The sequence below is a fragment of the Myiozetetes cayanensis genome, unplaced genomic scaffold (genome assembly GCF_022539395.1).
Source record: "Myiozetetes cayanensis isolate MyiCay16 unplaced genomic scaffold, myiCay2020 scf140, whole genome shotgun sequence".
Lineage (NCBI taxonomy): Eukaryota > Metazoa > Chordata > Aves > Passeriformes > Tyrannidae > Myiozetetes > Myiozetetes cayanensis.
The window spans coordinates 12,416-30,533 of NW_026087049.1; the positions used below are offsets into that span (position 1 = coordinate 12,416).

General features: G+C 60.4%; 2 protein-coding genes across 2 annotated transcripts; one reads left to right on the plus strand and one right to left on the minus strand.

Moving 5' to 3' along the window:
• The first annotated feature begins 1,804 nt into the window (after positions 1-1,804).
• On the plus strand, positions 1,805-6,002 carry CAPG (capping actin protein, gelsolin like). Its single transcript, XM_050310027.1, has 10 exons — positions 1,805-1,847; positions 2,587-2,677; positions 2,743-2,915; positions 2,984-3,138; positions 3,419-3,586; positions 4,082-4,231; positions 4,313-4,405; positions 4,834-4,966; positions 5,044-5,132; positions 5,221-6,002. Exons 2-10 carry the CDS (start codon positions 2,655-2,657, stop codon positions 5,284-5,286), a joined length of 1,050 nt encoding a protein of 349 aa, XP_050165984.1. The 5' UTR covers positions 1,805-1,847; positions 2,587-2,654; the 3' UTR covers positions 5,287-6,002.
• A 717-nt stretch (positions 6,003-6,719) lies between these two features.
• DBNL (drebrin like) lies at positions 6,720-17,736 on the minus strand. The gene is given in 15 exon segments (XM_050310033.1): positions 6,720-7,806; positions 8,114-8,219; positions 8,828-8,934; positions 10,182-10,292; positions 11,488-11,590; positions 11,702-11,776; positions 12,298-12,352; positions 12,907-13,058; positions 13,536-13,613; positions 14,237-14,383; positions 14,662-14,736; positions 14,972-15,084; positions 16,898-16,953; positions 17,615-17,619; positions 17,621-17,736. Coding segments are annotated over 15 exon segments (1,401 nt in total). The 5' UTR covers positions 17,699-17,736; the 3' UTR covers positions 6,720-7,666.
• Between the last annotated feature and the right edge of the window lie 382 nt (positions 17,737-18,118).

The following is an 18,118-nucleotide window of genomic DNA, read 5'->3' on the forward strand; positions in this document are numbered from 1 at the left end:
CCCCCTGCAGCCCCTGAACCCCCTGTACCCCCGTGGGGGCTGCACATGCAGGCTCGGGGCCTCGCATGCCAGTGCTGTGTCTGCACCAGAACCAGGCACACCCCCCTGTACCCACGACACTGCAGGCACAGCCCACGGGAACCCCCTTGTGTGGAGCAGCACATGGACACCCTGCACACGTGCAGGCACCGCACATGAGACACGCACAGCACACAGAACATGCACTGCACACGCCCTGCACATGCCTGGCAGTGCCCTGGGCTCCCTGCACACACACTGCACACAGAGCACACGGGACGAACTGCGTGTGGGGCAGGACCACGCAGGGCCCGTGCACTGCACACTGCACACGTCCTGCACACATGTTGTACACACATTACACGTGTGTGATCCCCCTCAACACTCCCCCTGCCCAGGACTGGGGTTTAGGCTGGGGTGTGCACCCCTAGAGTGCCCCCTGGGGTGCTGGAGGGTGCAGAGGGTGATGGTGGGGGGTGCAGTGGGTGCCCCCCACCCGCTCGGGCCCCGCAGGCTCCCTGGGTCGTGGTGGTGGCGGGGCCACGTGGCAGCTCAGGCCTCCCGTGCTCGTCACACGCGTGGCCCCCCCTCATCACACATGTGCCCCCCCCGGCCATGACTCACTGCCCAGCAATGCTGGGGCCTGCCGGGAACTGGGGGGGGCCCACCTGCACCTCCGAGTGCCTCCCAGCGCAGCCCAGTGAGCCCCTGCTGCAGCCCCCACCCCACCCCATGCAGCCCCCAGTGATTCCTCCCCTTCCAGCTCCACTCCCAGGACAGCCTCCCTGACCTGTCATGGCCCCCCCAGTACAGAATCCCCCAACCTCCCGCAGTCCAGTCTTCCTCCAGTACAGCCACCCTATTCCCAGTACAAATATCCCCCCCCAGTGCATCTCTACCAGTACAGCTCCCAGTATACAACCCCACCCAGTACAGTCCACCACCCAGTATAGCCCCCTTCCAGTTCAGCCCCCCCATACAGCACACCCAGTACAGCTCCCAGTCTTCACACCCAATATAGCCCCCCCTTCCCAGTACAACCCCTCCTAGGGTCCCAAAGCTGCCCCAGCCCCTGGTACGGGGGAAGAAGCCTGGGACCCCCCAGGGGGGTGGCCCATGGGTGGCACTCTGTGCTCTGGGTGACATTGGGTTCGAGTGGGGTGGGGGTCCTGGGAGAGGTGTGTCCTGCACAGGGATGGTCCCAGTAGAATGGGGTACGGTGTCCTCAGGGTGGAGGGGTCCCATGAGGGTCCCAGCAGGGTGGGACTCCCGGGGGGGGGCGCCCAGGAGGGCGGGGGTCGCAGCAGTGGGGTGTGGGGTCCCATGAGAGTGTGGTGGATCCAGCAGTGTTGGGGGGCTGCTCAGGAGGAGGGGGGAGATCCCCAGGACAGTCCCCAGGATGATGGGGGTCCCAGCAAGGTGAGGAGGGATCCCAGTGGAATGGGGGTCCCAGCAAAGTGGGGAAGGGTCCAGGAGGGAGGGGGTCCCAGCAGAGGGTAGATGGTCGCTGCACTGGGGCGGCACTCGGGAGGGTGGGGGTCCCAGCAGCAGGTTGGGTGTCCCAGAGGGGAGGGGAAGCCCACAGGGGCGGGGGCTCCCAGCAGAGTGGGGGTCTCAGGGCTTAGTGACCCCCCCAGTGTGAGGCCACGTGCCCCCCGGCGGGCCCAACCCGTCCCCGTGCTCCCCCTCCCCGTCCCCCCCTGCTCCCCGTCCCCACCCTTTCCTGCTCCTGAGTCACCGCCGGCGCCTTCCGGGTTTTGGAGCACCCGTCGGTGCCGCTCGGCCACAGCCTTGGACGGAGCCGGGACTTGCCGGGGCGTCCCTCGGGGGTCCGTCTGTTTGTCTGGGGGTCCGTCCGTCCGTGTGGAGGAGGGGCTGGCGCGGTGTCCCTGTGTCCGTCATGGGATGTGTGCCTCGGGGATCTCTGTCTGTCCTGGGGCATCCCACCCCTGTGGGGTCTGTCTGTCTGCTGGGGTGCCCGTCTGTCCTTCCAGGTGTCTGGCTGTCTGTCAGGACACCTCTGTCTATTTGGGTGTCTGTCCATCTTCCTGGGTGTCCATTTATTGGGGTGTCTGTCCATGGCGGTGTTCCCCTACCCATAGAGGTCACCACCTGTACATAGGGGTGTCTGTTCATCCCCTGGGCATCTGTCTGTCCATCCTCTGGGTGTCTGTCTGTCCACTGTGGCATCTGTCTCCCTGGTGGGGTGCCCCTCTGTCCACCTGGGTGTCCATCGGGGTGTCCATCTGTCCATCTGGGTGTGTTCAGTTGCCCTTCTGGATGTCTGTTGGCAAGTCTATGTGTCTTTCTGTGTGTCTGTTGGGGCATCTCTCTGTCCCGAGTGTCCATCTGTCCATCATGGTGTCCCTCTGTCCTTCTGGGTACGTGCCCAGATATCGGTCTGTCCTTCCGAGTGTCTGATTGTCTATCGAGGTGTCCATCGGGGTGTCCACTTGTCCTCCTGGGCATCCATTTGTCTTTCAGGGTAATAATCTGTCCACTGGGGTGTCCTTGACCTTCTGGCTCTGCATCTTTCTTGTCCATCTCATGGTGTCCCCCCATCCACAGGTCCGTCCATCTGTCCATCCACAGCTCCATCCATCCATCCATCCATCCGTCTCTGCCGCCCCAACACCATGTACACCGCGCTCCCCAAAAGGTACCTGTCCTGCCCACTGCCCCCCCTCCCTGGCTGCCCCCATCTCACCCCTGCCTGCCCTGCAGTGGTTCCCCTTTCGGCCCTGCTGCCACTCTGCCTGGGCTGCACATCTGGCGGGTGGAGCAGCTGCGGCCAGTGGAGGTCCCCGAGGCCGCCCGGGGGGTTTTCTTCTCGGGGGACGCCTACCTGGTGCTGCACAACGGGCCAGAGGAGCGCGCCCACCTCCACCTGTGGATGGGTGAGCGCCGGGGGGGCTCTGGGGGGCTGGGGGCAGGTGGGGTTGGGTGCTCACCTGGCTGCCCACAGGCCGGGACTCCTCGCAGGACGAGCGGGGTGCCTGTGCCCTCCTCTCCACCCAGCTGAGCTCCCTGCTGGGCGAGCGCCCCGTCACCCACCGGGAGGTGCAGGGCAACGAGTCTGATCTCTTCATGGAGTATTTCCCCCACGGCCTCACCTACCAGGTACTGGGGTGCTCAGCGTCCCCGCTGGGCTCTCCACACCCTCACTACTCTGCTCCATCCGCACTGAGCAAGAGGGAGCCCAGTGGGTGCTGGGCACCCTTAGAAGGTGCTGAGCATCCCTGCTGGGTGCCCACATTCATGCTCGTCATCCCTACTGGGTGCTGGGCACACTGTGGGGTCCTCAGCATCCCCTCCAGGTGCTCACTCTCCATGCTGGGTGTTTGCCACCCCCGTTTGGTGCTGGACACCCCGTGGAGTGCTGAGCCCGCTGTGCCAGCAGGAGGGCGGTGTGGCCTCAGCATTCAAGCCCGCCCGGCCCAGCCCTGGCCCTGGCCCTGCACCCAAACTGTACCAGGTGAAGGGCAAGAGGAAGATCCGGGCGAGTGAGCGAGACCCAGCCTGGGCCAGCTTCAACACCGGGGATTGCTTCCTCCTCGACCTGGGGCAGGTGAGCGAGGTGTCCTCATCCTGTCCCCATCTCTGGCCCCCAGACCCTTCTCACGTCGGGGGGAGGGGGCAAGTTCAACGTGTCCTGTGTGTCTCTGTCCTCTGGGGCATCCATCAGCTCACTGGGGTGTCCCTCTTGGTTGGGGCACCTGTACCTCCATAAGACCGGCTGTTTGTCCTTCTGTTGGGGTGTCTGTCCATCTCTCCAAGTGCCCAGCCATCCACAGGGGTGTCTGCCTCATTTTTGGGGTGTCCATCTGTTGGGGTGTCTGTCTGTCTCTCAGGGTGCCCACTGATCTCTTGGGGTGTCCCCCTGTCCATAGTGGGGTTTGATGGTTGGGTGTCTGTCCATCCATCCGAGTGTCTCTCTGGCCATCGCAGCATCCTTCTGGACCAGCTTCAAGCCCAGTGGCTGCTCCATCCCCAGCCTGGCTGAGGCAGGTTGGGCACCACTGTGGGGTGGCTCCATCCCCACTGTCCCCCTCCCTGTCCCCAGACCCTTTTCGTGTGGTGTGGGGCCCAGAGCAATGTCCTGGAGCGCAGCAGGGCGCAGGAGCTGGCTGTGGCCATCCGGGACAGCCAGCGGGGTGGCAAGGCACGCCTGGAGATGGTGGTGGACGGCGAGGAGCCACCTGAGATGATCCAGGTATGCCCTCACTGGGAGAAAAGGGAGACCTGTGTGCCCCTGGGGTGGCTCTGTGACACCCCCCGTCTCATCCCCCGGCAGGTGCTGGGCCCCAAACCCCCCTTGCAGGAGGGCAGCCCCGAGGAGGACGTGGCAGCCGACCAGAGCAACGCGGGGGCAGCTGTCCTCTACAAGGCAAGGACGGGGCAGGGCTCCCCCATGGCACCAGGGCTGGGCATGGCTGAGTGTCACCACGGTGGCACGGGGATGTAGACGGCCAGGGGACACCATGGTGATTGCGGGGTCAGGCATGGCCAGGGACAGTGCAGCAATCCCATGGGACACATGGGACTGGGCAACACCAGGGGACACTGTGGTGGCCCCTGGGGGTACATGAAACTGTGGACAGCCAGGGGACACTCTGGTGGTTCTAGGAAAGCCACAGGGAGCTGTGCATGGCCAGCAGACACACCTTGGTGGCTCCATGGGGCTGGGCATGGCCTGGGGACACCACGGGTGCCCCGAGGCAGGCATGGCTGGGGAATGCTACAGTGGCTGGGTGGGAGGACACCGGGCTGGGGCGGCTCTGGGTGGCCCCACAGTGACGTCCCCTCCATGGGCAGGTGTCGGACGCAACGGGGCGCATGGACCTGACCCAGGTGGCCGCCGGCAGCCCCTTCAGCCAGAGCCTGCTCTGCCCTGAGGACTGCTTCGTGCTGGACAACGGCGCCGGCGGCAAGGTCTACGTCTGGAAAGGTGCCTGGGGATGGGGACAAGGCGTGACGTGGGGACAGGGGCCATGCCCAGAAGGGCTCTGACGTCCCCACCCGCAGGGCGTGAGGCCAACGAGCAGGAGCGCCGGGCGGCCCTAAGGGTGGCCGAGGAGGTGATCGCCCGCATGGGGCACCCGCCCCACACACAGGTGGGTGCAGCTGCTGAGGGGGTTGGCATGGGAAGCATCACCCCCTCCGACCCCTGTCCCATCCCTGTCCCCACTGCTGTCCCGGCAGGTGGAAATCCTGCCCCAGGGCTGCGAGACGCCCCTCTTCAAGCAGTTCTTCACCAGCTGGAAGTGAGCAGCAGGTGCCCACGGGGCCAGTGCCCAGCCCAGGCTTATGCTGGCTGTTCCAGCTCCCTGCAATACTTGTGCCCTGCTCAGCCATCCCTGTCACCGTGCCATCCCTACCCCCATGTCTTTGCCCATCCCATCCCCATGCCACTGCCACTCACATCCTTGTGCATCATGTCCCTGAGCCCATGCCAAGCCCATTCCATCTCCACTGCTGTGCTATCCCTGTGCCTTTGCCCACCCCGTGTCCATGCCACACCCATCTCCTGCCATCCCCAAGCCCCTGTCATCCCCGTTCCATTGCCATTCCCTGTGTCATCCCCATGCCCCTCCCATGCCCACATCATCCCTGTGCCATCCCCATGTCCACATCACTCCCTTCCCCATCCCCACCTCATCCCCAAGTCCAAAGCCATCTCCTTCTTATGCCAACCCCATCCCCATGCCATCCCTCCTCCACACCATCCTCAAACCCATCATCCCTGCCCCGTGCCATCCTGCCATCCCCACTCCTTTACCCACCCTGTGCCTATCTCCATCCCATCCCTACACCATCCCAAGCCATGCCACACCCACAATACACCTTCCCCCTGCTGCTGCTGCCATAGCTGGGCCACCTGCACCCCCTGACCACCTTCCTGAGTGTGCCTGTGCCACGCTGTGCCCACCCCATGCTCACAAATCTCACCCCCTTGCCCAGGCCCTGGAGAATAAAGGGACAGTGCCACATCCTGTGTCTGGCTGATCTGGGTGTGGAACCAGCCCTGGGGATGGGGGGACATGAGGGGACCCAGGACAGGGCAGTGGCCCTGCAGGAGACAAAGGTGTCCCCACCACTGTGGTGTGATGACACCCCACACAACACCCTGCAGGGCCACCTGTGTCACCAGGGCACCAGCCTTCTGCCCCATGGGGTGATACCCACAGCTACAGGGTGTCCCCAGGGGCTGGCAGCACCCATGGTTACCAGGAGCCCCTGTCCCTGTGTGACCACCTGACCTGAAGTGGTTGGGTAAGGTGGGAGATGGCCCGTGGCTCCCAACTGGCTGCCACCCTGCATCCCCCACGTTCCCAAATCACCCGTGTCCTCAAGGCCCTGATACCTCCAAAACCCCAGTGTACCCCCATGTCCACATCCTTGAATGTCCCACCCTCTGCTCTCTCCACAGTCCCTGCATGCCTAATGTCCCCAGTGTCCCCAAAAACACCCCCAAAGCCCCTCACCACCCTGGGTACAGCCAGACCCTGGAACCCCATCACTGCTGACTGCTCCCTCCCTCATTAGACCCAGATAATTAGTCTTGGAACTAATTATATCCCCAGTTACCCATCCCTTGGCCCCTGCTCACGACAACCTGATGTGACAACACGTCTGGCATTAGGGACACCAAACCCCTGGCATTCCACCCCAATTCCCACCCACATCCTGTCGAATCCATCACCAAAGAAAAGCCCTTTTATTGTAGCTGGGGAGGGCCTGGGGTGGGGGGAGAGGGAGGGGGAAAGGAGCCCAGGGGAGGGGCTCAGAGGAGCCACCATGTTCCCCAGCACCCATGGGAGGGGTGGGTGAGCCAGGACCCCCCGAGACCCCCAGTCCCATCCTCTCCTTCTACTCCTAAAGTGACACTGAAGTGGGAAACTCAATATGGGGGAGGGGCTGGGCTTTTCCTTGTTCACAGTGAGTTTGGGGTAATGGGGGAGGTCCCACCCGCTTGGCCTGGCTGGATCTGCGCTGTAGGGGAGTTTATTCACTCCCAGTTTAAATCCCTGGAGCATGACTTGGGGAGAGGGAAGGGAAACCCTCTGGTGGGGAGAGCTGGGATGAAAACACAGATTCACGTTGGCAAGCTCGGAGTGCTTGGGGTGGTGGGGAACAGAGCCAGGATTCAGCTCTCCTGGTGATGTTGACCCCACGGGATGCCAAAACCATTCTGATGAGTTTTGCTGGTGAAATAAAACTGGGAAAGCGGCTTCTCCAGTGTGGCTGCAGCAGGTCCAAGGTCACAGGGTGAGAGAGAACGCAGAGGGGGAGGTAATTTGTTCCCTGGAAATGCCCTGTGAGGGATTTGTCACCTCCCTCTTTCCCACTCCAAAGCCAAGGGAGGGAGACCAGCACTGTAGGGCTCAGGTAGGATGGGACCCTTCACCCACCCAAGGGCAGCTATGGGGGACAGGGGGGCAGCACCTAGGGGGACCCCGCTGCCGAAGGAGTGGGGAATGGCACTTCACTTAGAGAGAGAGAAAGAAATAGAGAAGAAGAAAAAGCCACACGTCATTCGGAAGAATCAGGCAGGAGCCGAGTGGTCCCAGGAGGCTGGAATGGTCCCAGGGGTCTGGAGCAGTCCCAGGGGTCTGGAGCCCCCCACCAGCCCCCCCACCAGCCCCCCCTACTCTATCAGTTCCACGTAGTTGGCAGGGAACATGCCAAAGTGGCCATCGGGGCCGTAGCCTCGCCACCAACCCTCGTCGATCATCTCGATGTTGGTGATGATGTTCTCGGGATCGAAGGAGATCTCGGTGTCATCAGCTGGAATGGGACAGACAGAAGGAGTGGGGGTCAGACCACCTGTACCCTCCCAGCTCTGGGGTTTCCAACATAAGAGGAGTGTGGAGCTGCTGGAGTCTAAAGGAGGTCTCAGAGATGCTCTGAGGGCTGGAGCCCCTCTGCTCTGGGGACAGGCTGGGACAGCTGGGGGTGTTCACCAGGAGGAGAGAAGGCTCTGGGGAGACCCTAGAGCCCATTCCAGTGCCTAAAGGGGCTCCAAGAGAGCTGGAGAGGGACTTTGTACAAGGGCCTGGAGTGGCAGGACACAGGGAAGGGCTGTGGGTCTCACCAGCCTGGTAGTCGTAGAGCGCTCGGGCACAGAGCCCCTTCCCCACCAGGTCCGGCGGCTCCTGGTACTCCACCCCATAGTCGTATTTGGCATCGTCAACTTGTTCCTTCGGGAAGGAAGAGGAAAGGGAGAACAGGAATTACCAGGAGAAGAGGGGGAGGGAGGAAAAAAAGACACGTGCAACACCCAGAGATACAGATCAGCCCCCTGGGGCTCAGAGACCTGTGTCCAGAGGTCCCGGTGCCCCCCGGAATAAAACCTGGGCTCTGGGAAGGTCCTGCCACATGTCTCTGCCACGGGACCCAGGAGACCCAACCAGCCCTAAGCCAAGGAGTCAAGGTGGCCACCTCTCCAGTCAGCACTGATCCCTGTCCCTTGAGAGCTCATCCCAACAAAACCACTGGAGACCAGTGGCAGACAACCCATCTGGAATCTGATCCTTATCCCTTGGGGATAACTCACAGCAGCTGGATGGACCTGGAGTACGGGATGGGTGCCAGGGGCTCAGCACCAGTGTTTCCCACTGGGAGCACTGGGAAGGGATGCAGCAGCATCCCCTCACCAGGCAGATGCATCTGAGTGCACCTGAGCTCCAGAGTTTCTCCTACTGATTTTAGCCCAGTAAGGGGTTCCAGACCCATCCCAAAGGATAAAGCCATGCTCTCCCACATGGATCCTGGTCCCTCCTCAGGGGTCCCTTCCCCCCAGACTCACCTGGGGGGGCTCCTCATAGATGGCTGAGGGCTCTGGTGGCTCCTCGTACAGATTCGTCTCTTCCACATGGGACACCGGGACACCAGAATTGTACCCTGAGTCTTGTCCTGAGGAGGAACATGGGATCTGTCACCAAAATCATGCCCTGTTCCCTCATCCATCTGGCTCCTGCTCCAGGCTGGAGTGACACCACATTCCTGGTAGAAGCTGGGTGTCCCCCAGATCTCCTGTCCAGCCAGGGAATGCTTGTCCCATGCTTGGACCATGGGATGGGGCAGGCAGGAAGCACAGAAGAGAGCAAGCAGGGGTTTAGGGAGCAATGAAAAGGACAAGGCAGAGATCCAGGATCTCCAGCAGGGAAGGGATAAACTCACTCCAGATGAACCATGTTCCTGTGGAGGGGAAGGGCTGGAGTGGAGGCCCTGGCCAAGAGCAGCATCTAGTGGTGATGGTGGCCTGGGGACACTGGAGCATGGCCCTGGCCCTCAGCACATCCCTGGGCCCCACTTCAGTGTCCCTAAACCCCACCTCATCATCCCTGGCCCTCACCTCCTCCCAGGGGGGCTGGAACTAGATGGTCCTTCAGATCCCTTCCAACCTAAACCAATCTGTGATCCCATGATTCAGGGACAAGGCCAACCCTCGGTGCCACCCACAGCACATGGGGAGACCTCTGGGCACAGCCAGCCCTCTTCTGGAATCACTCCCTGCCCCAAACCTCTGGGAAGTGGCTAAGCAGGGGCACCTTCCACTAGCCCAGGTGGCTCCAAGCCCCATCCAACCTGCTTTGAACATTTTTAGGGATGGGACAGCCACAGCTTCTCTGGGCAGCCTGTGCCAGGGCCTCCCTACCCTCACAGGGAAGAATTTCTTCCCAGTATCCCATCTAACCCTGCCCTCTGGCAGTGGAAAGCCATTCCTCCTTGTCCTGACACTCTGTGGCCGTGTACTGGTCTTTACTGGGACAGGGAAACAGCCCAGCCTAACTCTGGAGTTGGGAAATCTGCACAGGGGCCTCAGCTGTGTCTCAGGGCACTTTGGGAAAGTCCAAGTGTGACTGCCAAAGCCCCTGTGGTGTGGAAGGGGCTGGGGTTGCTCGGAGCTGAATTCCAGCCTTTCAGCAGGAGAAATCCTCAGCCCCTGGACACTGAGACTTCGGCTGAGGACTAGGAGGAACCATCCTCATCCTCAGCATCACCCTCAGCCCTGGCTGGAGACAAACACGGGGGTTCCTGGTCCAAGGAATGGGAAAAACAGATGGAAGTCTCCAAGCCAGGCCTCAACATGCCCAGTTTTGCGGAATCTATTTGGAAAGATGCGGAGAAAATCACTGGGGAGGGAGCCAAGCACGTACCTGCTGCAGGTACTGGGGAGGCTGGTGGTGACCCCCAAACATCCCTGCTGGGCGAGGCAGGACTGGGCACAGAGTTCACCTCCTTCTGCAGGAACGGGCTGCGGAGCTTCCCTGCAAAAGGAAACTAAAGGGCTGCAGGAGCTGAGCAGGCAGCGGGACTCCCAGCCCATGACTGTGCACCCAAGGGTGCTGCTGAGTCACTCCCCCCAAGCAGGATTTTCCACCTCTAATCCTGGATGTGGAAAACAAGTTTGGCAACTGATTACAGCAGCAGCAGCCAACAGAAAATGTAAAAAAAAGAAAAGGATTTGGGGGGAGGAAGAGGAGCTGGGAGACCCTGCCTCTGGCTCTCCAGGGTGATTTTTGGAGCACTCTGAATGCCACAGACATCAGACTGGGAGGGGATGATGCAAACTGGTTTCTGCCAGTGCACTTCCTGTGGCAGGAGTGTTATCTCCCCATCTCCACCTCCAAACCAAACAAAAGCTGAGGACAATTCTCAGACAAACCCTACCAGCACCAAGACTCCAGCCTACCCTCACCTCTGAGTCTGATCAATTCCAGGGTATTTATCTCCTTTTCCTCCATGAAAACCATCAAATCCTAATGAAATACCTCAAAATCAGCATCTCCCCATGATGTTTAACCAGCAAAAAGGACACTTTCCCAGCGTGGGGTTTCTTCCTCTCCCACCCCTGCCTTGCCTGCCCAGAGAAGAAGGGATCTGTGCTCCCATCCCCAGGTAAAAGTGGTTATTCACTGAATCAGTTTAAGGTGTTTTGGAGGGGGTTGGACTCAGGAGGAGGAGGAGGAGGAGAAGGAGGCAGTCACCCAGGGGGGTGTCGTGCGCTCACAGCGACTTCCTCAGCTGCTCTCAGCTCTGGTTTGCAAACTTCCTGGTTTCTGTCAGAGAGATCGAATCAGGCTCCTCCAACATCCTGCTTGGCTGGGGCAATGCAGAAATTTGGGCAGAACTTTGCACAGCTGGGATAGATTGCGATAGTGGTGTCTTTCTGGTGTCAATGTATCGAACTTCCATTGAAAAAAATGAAATTTAGGGTTCAGAAGGGAAGGCAGAGGATGGAAAACTTCTGTCTTGGTGGTTAAAACTGGCACAGCTGGAACCTCACTTCGGAAAATGGCAGGAGCCGGGGGTGGGACACCACGGCAAAGAACATCGATGTGATGAGAGCTGCCCGTTCTCAGCCCGAACAGTGGCCTCACTGCCCCACTGGGACCCCACTAGGACACAGTGAGGGACTGGGGCTGGCCCCCACCCCCGTCCCCATGTCCCCTCACACCGTACCTGGCTGGGCCGGTGTCCCCGTGTCCCCTGGCCCTGCTCTCTCCCTCTGCTTGAAGATGTCTCGGGGGTTCACGGCTCTCTGTGCAATCAAAGTCGCAGCCTCCTGCCCAGGGGAAGGGCCCAGATCCCGTGTCAAGGCCACAGGGCGGGCAGAGCCGAGGCAGACACCCCCCCAGAGCGCTCTGGGCCCCAGCTCTGGGTCCCGGCTCCGTACCTGGGCTTTCTCCACCGACTCGCTTCTCTTGAAGCCCTTCCTCTGCCGGCTCTCGTACTCCTCAGCCTGCTCCTTCTGCAGCACAGGAGAGGGGCTGGGTGCTGAGCCAGCCCACTCTGGATGCATCCAGCTGCTCCAGCCCCATCCACTTCCTTCCAGCATCATCCTATCCCCTTCCTGCCCCTTCTGCCCCCTCCAGCCCCATCCTGCCTCCTCTGGACCCAAAGGACTGACATGGTGATGGAGGGTGAATGGACAGGAAACCCTGGATCTGGGAGGGAGGCTGAGAAAATGGACTTGGTTTCATGGAATCACGGAATGGTTCAGATTGGAAAAACCCTCTAAGATCATCAAGTCCAACCGTTTCTCCAGCATTGCCAAAGCCACCCACGTGCCACACCCACATGTCTTTTAAACCCTCCCAGGGATGGGGACTCCACCACTGCCCTGGCCAGCCCTTTACCACGAAGGAATTTTCCCAATATCCAACCTAAACCTCCCCTGTGCAACCTGAGGCCATTTCCACTTGTCCTATCCCAGGTCTCTATCCCCTCCATCACGGATAAACCTCGCCTGGGCCCAATGCCAGAGCTCACCCATTGCTGCTGCTCCCTGTCCCTGTTCTCAGCCTCCTGCTGCTGCTGGAGTCTCCTGTGGGGACAAACTGGGGTTAAAACCAAAGATTTGGGACCTCAGGCCATTGCAGCTCCCTGGGAAGAGCACAGGAAGGATGTCCCCCTCACTCTGGGGACACTCCCCCTCACTTTGGGGCCAGATGAGGAGTCACAGGTCACCCTTGGAGAGAGGGACCTTTTGAGAGGGGCAGGAGCAGCTCCAAATATTGGGATCAATCCAGAGAAATCTCTTCCTCAGGGATATGGACATGAGCATCCAGATGTGGGGCCCAAGCCGACTTCCCTGCAGTCCCTCAGGGCTCAGATCCCCCCAAAGCCAGCCTGGACCTCCAGCACCCCAAAACAAGGGGCCATAGGTGTTAGGGAGGAGTTTGGAAAGCAAGAGGGTGATCAGTGGGCAGAGAGAGCGAGGGAGATGCTCCCTCCATCCCAGAGCAAAATCCCTTCCTGAGGAATAACCTCCGCAGGAGTCAGGACAGCTCAGAGATGTGGTGACAAGATACCCAGCACCACCGAGAGATCCCAGAGGGCAGGATGGCCTCTCGGAATCATTCCCAACATCCCACTCACTTCTGGGCTTCGATTTCACTGGATCTGGCTTTAAACCTCTGCTCCCTCCCTGCCGCCTCCTGCAGCTCCCGCTCCCGCCGCTCCCGCTCCAGCCGCTGCCGCTCCTCCTCCGCCCTCCTCTTCTCCTCCAGCCGCCGGTTCTCCTCATCCTTCTGAGAGCAGACAGGCACGAGGGGTGGGGGTCATGCTGCCCCCAGCCCTCTGCATCCAGGACACCCCAGGGCTCGTGGTGCCCGTGATTCTTCGCCAGCCAGGAGGTTCACACATTATTAAACCCCAGGAAAACCCAACGCGAAAGGGGAAGGAAACACAGGGCAACCTTCAGAGGGGACAAAAATCAGTCTTCTCACCCAAACAGGGTATGTTTGGAGCTGGGGGCACCCCAGCCCCTCTCCCCCGTGCCCACACCAGCAGCCCTGAGCCAAATTCAGATGAGAAAAAGGAGCACCTTCCCCTTCAAGACTCAGCCCCTCCTCCCTGAGCACCCGCAGGCAGCAGCTCTGCACTTCCCTGAGCTCTGGATCTCTGATTCCAGGCAGCATTCCCCGATTCCCAGACAGGGAACACAGCACCTGGAGAGTAATCTCCAGCTAAATCCAAAGGCTTCGTGCTCTGACGCACGTGCTCACCTCTGCTTTGGCCCAGAAATTATCCTTATTGACCCGCTTGATTTCGGACATCGCGTTTGTCTTCTGGTAGACGGAGCCCTGGCGGGGGGAAAGGCACAGACAAATCACCATTTTTGCATTTTTGTCAAAAATCAGCCCAAATCAGCACAGTCTGGGACTTCTTCTAAGAAGTTCCTATAACCTGAAGCTTTGCCCCAAAATTTAAAGAAGGGCTGGGTGAGGCCAGTGATGTCTCCATTGCCAAAAATGGGGAACTGCAGGCCCTGGCACAGGTTACCCAGAGAAGCTGTGGCTGCCCCAGCACTGGAAGTGTCCAAGGCCAGGTTGGACAGGGCTTGGAGCAACCTGGTCTTGTGGAAGGTGTCCCTGCCATGGCAGGGGGGTGGAACTGGATGGGCTTTAAGGTTCCTTCCAACCCATCCCAGGATTCCATGCTTCAAACCTACCCTGTCAGTGTAAACTCACTGCCTCCTGTCCCATCACTCTGAGTCCTTGTCCAAAGTCCCTCTCCAGCTCTCTTGGAGTCCCTTTAGGCACTGCAAGGGGCTCTAAGATCTCCCTGGAGCCTTCCCTTCTCCAGGCTGAACATTCCACGGACATATCAATGTCCAGGGAGCCACTTCCACTACTGGATGATAGTGGTCCCAGACTTTCCCCCCATCCAGAGGGGCCACCCCAAAACCCTCACAGATTCAACTCACCACGGGAGCCTGAGGCCCTGAGTCCTGGAACTTGCTGCTCTCCTTGTGGAAGTTGTAGTTGGCTCCAGAGGCCTTGGCCACTTTCTCCATGATGAGTTCAGGCTCCACATCCTCCTCTGCCCGGGCGTTGATGGTGACATGAGCCCCCTGAGCAGAAACAACCAGTACAGGGGTGAAGGGGTCATTCTGGGAACCCACAAACTCACCACCCTGCCCTGGTGGGTCCTGTCTGCACTCCCGGAGCCCCCAAGGGAAGGAAAAGGGTTCTGGTGAGATGGAGAAAGTCTTGAGACAGATTTTCTGGGCAGCCTGGTCTAGCAGGTGTCCCTGCCCATGGCAGGGGGCTGGAACTGAATGGTCTGTAATGTCTCTTCAACTCAAACCATTCCATGATTCCCTAAGGGAGGACATGGGGAGGATCAGACCTTGAGGAAGTTGGCCACGGTGCTGACGTGGTTGGCGCAGGCTCCTTTCCGCACATCATTGACACCTTCACCTGTCTGCAAAGAGAAACCATCGGCTCACCCGAGCCCATCCCAGCTGCATCCACAGCAGCAGCACCTCGATCGAGTCTGAGTCTCTCTCCAGATCTCTTGGAGGCTCTTCAGGCACTGGAAGGGGCACTGAGGTGTCCCCAGAACCTTCTCTTCTCCAGGCTGGACACCCCCAGCTCTCCCAGCCTGGCCCCAAGGCACAGGGGCTCCAGTTCCCTCCCCCAGCTCCATCCCCACTCACCCAGTTGACCAGGACGTATTTGGGCAGCCCGGAGTTGGGATCCTTCACCCGGCAGAAGCCGTACATCACCTTCCCGCTGTTGAGCTCCTCCACCATCTCCTCCAGCCCCCCGTCTGCCCCAGGAGGAAGGAGAGGGGGTGAATCCAGCCCATTCCATACACATGTAGCCTCCCAGCCCCTCATTCCCTGGAGATGATCCCTGTGAGACTTGGGCTTGTCCTACCACAGGAGTGTCTCAGACCCCCCAGTTTTTACCCTTGTCCTTCCATTACCTGATCATTTGTCATCCACATGATTATTTGGGAGCCAAGCCCCAGCCTTCTCTCACCCATCCCCACTCTCAGCAGCCTTCATCCCCCAGTTCCTCTTCCTCAGGCTTTCACAAACCCCATACAGAAAAATCCTGGATCCGTAACCAAGCGGAGGGATGGCAGAGAAGGGGAAGAAGCTGCTCACACCCCCAGATTAATTAGAGGCTTTAATGAGAGCAGGCAGCTGCCAGCTCTGCCCACAGGTTCCTGCACAAAACCACACTCCAGCGAGCACCGGCATGGCCGGAAAACACCTCAGTGAGGGCGGGAATGGTGCTGGGAAGTGGTGGAGGAACTGGCTGAGCCTTGTTCCTGCTTTGTCAGACAGGAAGTAGAGAAGGAACCAAGAGGGCGACATGGGGTAAGGCCCTGCTTGTCCATCTCCTGCCCCGACGCTTCCCTCGCTGTTAAACCCACCCAGAGTGGTCTCAGGGTCACCCCTGGGGGCTCAGAAGTGAATCCCAGGGGGAAAATCCTACACAGGGCTCAGGCAGGGGCTGGGTGAGCAAAGGGAAGGGCACAGCATTGCTCCCACTATGACAAAAAACCACCAGGAAAGGAGGAAAACTACAAAAAACTCACACCCTCATCTCAAAAAAATTACTCCAGACCACAATTCCCCCTGCACTGGATTGTCTGAGTCCTGAACAGGGGGAAAAGAGCCACTGACCCTCATCACCCCTGGCAGGACGGGCACAGCCCAGCCTGGCTCGCTCCGCACTGCAGGAGCACCCAGATCGTTTCCTTCTCCCTATTAAATATTTATGCTTTGGCTCTAAATTTGGCTCCAAACGCAGCAGGGAAGTTGAAGGCTGGAAGCCTGAAGCCGGTCGGGTGAGCGCTGGCATGGAAGGACACGACAGGAATGCTGGGGGAGAAGGGATCTGTGAGGAGCTCGGGGCACACCCTCTGCAGCTCCCCAAAACCCTCATTTGTGGCTCAACAAGAGTTTTTCCTGAACAGAATTCCTCAGCATCATGGCCTTGGCTTGTAGGCTCTGCCAGGTCCTAGAGGACATACCAGAAACTTCCACAGAGCTCTGTGGGTTGAGAGAAACACCTGGAAATTAGGGAAGAAGCCAGGGAGGGATGAGAGGATACAAATCCCTAGAGTGGAGAAACCCTCCTGGATGCACTGTTTCCCAATAGTTTTGGCTTCCCAGCCAGGAGTGTTTCAGTGGAAACCAGCAGTCAGATAAAAAATAAAAAAAAAACAGTGGGAAGCAGAGAATTGGATGTGAGGGGCTTTAGGAGCATTTAGCTGGGAGCCCCAGCTGGGTGAACGGCTGGAGTGCCACGTGGTCCTGCCTAAATCCGGGATCTCAAATACTTCAGAGGTGCACAGAGCAATCAGGGTCCAAACTCTGGATCCTTTGGAAAAGAGGAAAATGAAAGGGGAGGAGAAGCAGAGCTGCCAGCAAGTCCCTGCTCTGTATTCCTCGCTCCCAAATCACACTGTCCTGACACAGCTCCCACCCTTGTCCAACCACCAAGGGCACTCCCCAGAACACCCTCAGGGGTTAAGAACACCCTGACATCCCAGGTAGGTAGAGTGAGATGAGCCCTGGAAGCTCCCAGACCCACAGGAATGGGGGGACAGACTCCAGCACGCTCACCTCCAGAGCCGGCCACTCGCAGGTCATTGCTGTTGCCTTCATAGGTGAACAGAGCCCTAAAGTTAAGGCAGAAATGGGATTTTTATCCAGTTTTATCCAGCACGGTGCCCATCTGGGATGTCCACACACCCCTGACACCTCCTGAAGTGCAGAGCCCCACAGAGAACCCCACCCCACACACTGCCCACCTCACAGCCCAGGGACTTACTGATCCCCCCAGACACCCCCACAGCCCTGATCCCCTCTGTACACCTCACAGCCCCTCATACACCCCCACAGCCCCCCCCTGCACACCCGCGACCCCTCATACAACCCACATCCCTGATCCCTTCTATACACCCCACATGCCCCCCCACACTCCCTGACACTCCACATCCCCCCCACTGGGGGATTTAGGCTGGCCCAGCCCTAAATCTTCCCCCAGATCACCCATTCCCAGCCATCCGTTTCACTTCCACCCCTCCACCCCCTCCCCAACCCCTCAGATTCCCCTACATCCCCCTCCCCCACCCCAGCCATCCTCAGCCCTCCTAAACACACACAGGTCCCCAAACACCCCACAGCCCCTCGCACACCCCCCATCTCCCCAAACATCCCCCAAACACCCCGCAGAGCCCCCTCGCAACCCCCTCATCCCCCCTCCTCGTCCCCCCGCCCCCAGCCCCCATCCCCCTGATGCCCCGTTACCGCCCCGCGGTGCCCCCGCCGCCCCCTCACCAGTCCCGTGGCGCTGCCCGCCGCCACCACGCTCCCGTAGGCCTCCTGCAGCGCCCGCCCGTTCTTGGCCAGGTTCAGCGCCATGGCCGCGCCCGCTCCGCCCGCCGGCAGCGCGGGCACCGCCCCGCCGGCGCTACCGGCACGGCCCGGCACCACCCCACGGCCGGACCACCCCCGGCACGGCCCCCGGCACCACCCCCGGCACCGGCACCACCCCGGCACGGCCGGACCACCCCGGCACCACCCTCGGCACCGCCCGCCCAGACCGCACCGCCCCGCGCCCGTCCTCCGGTGTCACCGGCACCTCCCGCCCCGCCTCACCGGCGGCCCCGCCCCGCCCTAGAGCCGGCAGACCACGCCCCTGAACCGGCAGGCCCCGCCCCCATCTGCCCCGCCCCGCCCCCAGACCACCCCGGGCGGCCCCGCCCCTCCCCGCTGTCCCCCCGACCTCCCCGGCCCTGCCGAGCCTCGGGGGTTTGGGACCCCTGTCCCAGCGCGGGTCTC

Excerpts from the sequence above, each read along its gene's own strand:
- CAPG (XM_050310027.1), top strand. The coding sequence starts at position 2,655 with ATGTACACCGCGCTCCCCAAAAG. Across the intron at positions 3,587-4,081 it reads TCCTCCTCGACCTGGGGCAG|ACCCTTTTCGTGTGGTGTGG; the intron begins GTGAGCGAGGTG and ends CCCTGTCCCCAG. Across the intron at positions 5,133-5,220 it reads GGCACCCGCCCCACACACAG|GTGGAAATCCTGCCCCAGGG; the intron begins GTGGGTGCAGCT and ends CTGTCCCGGCAG.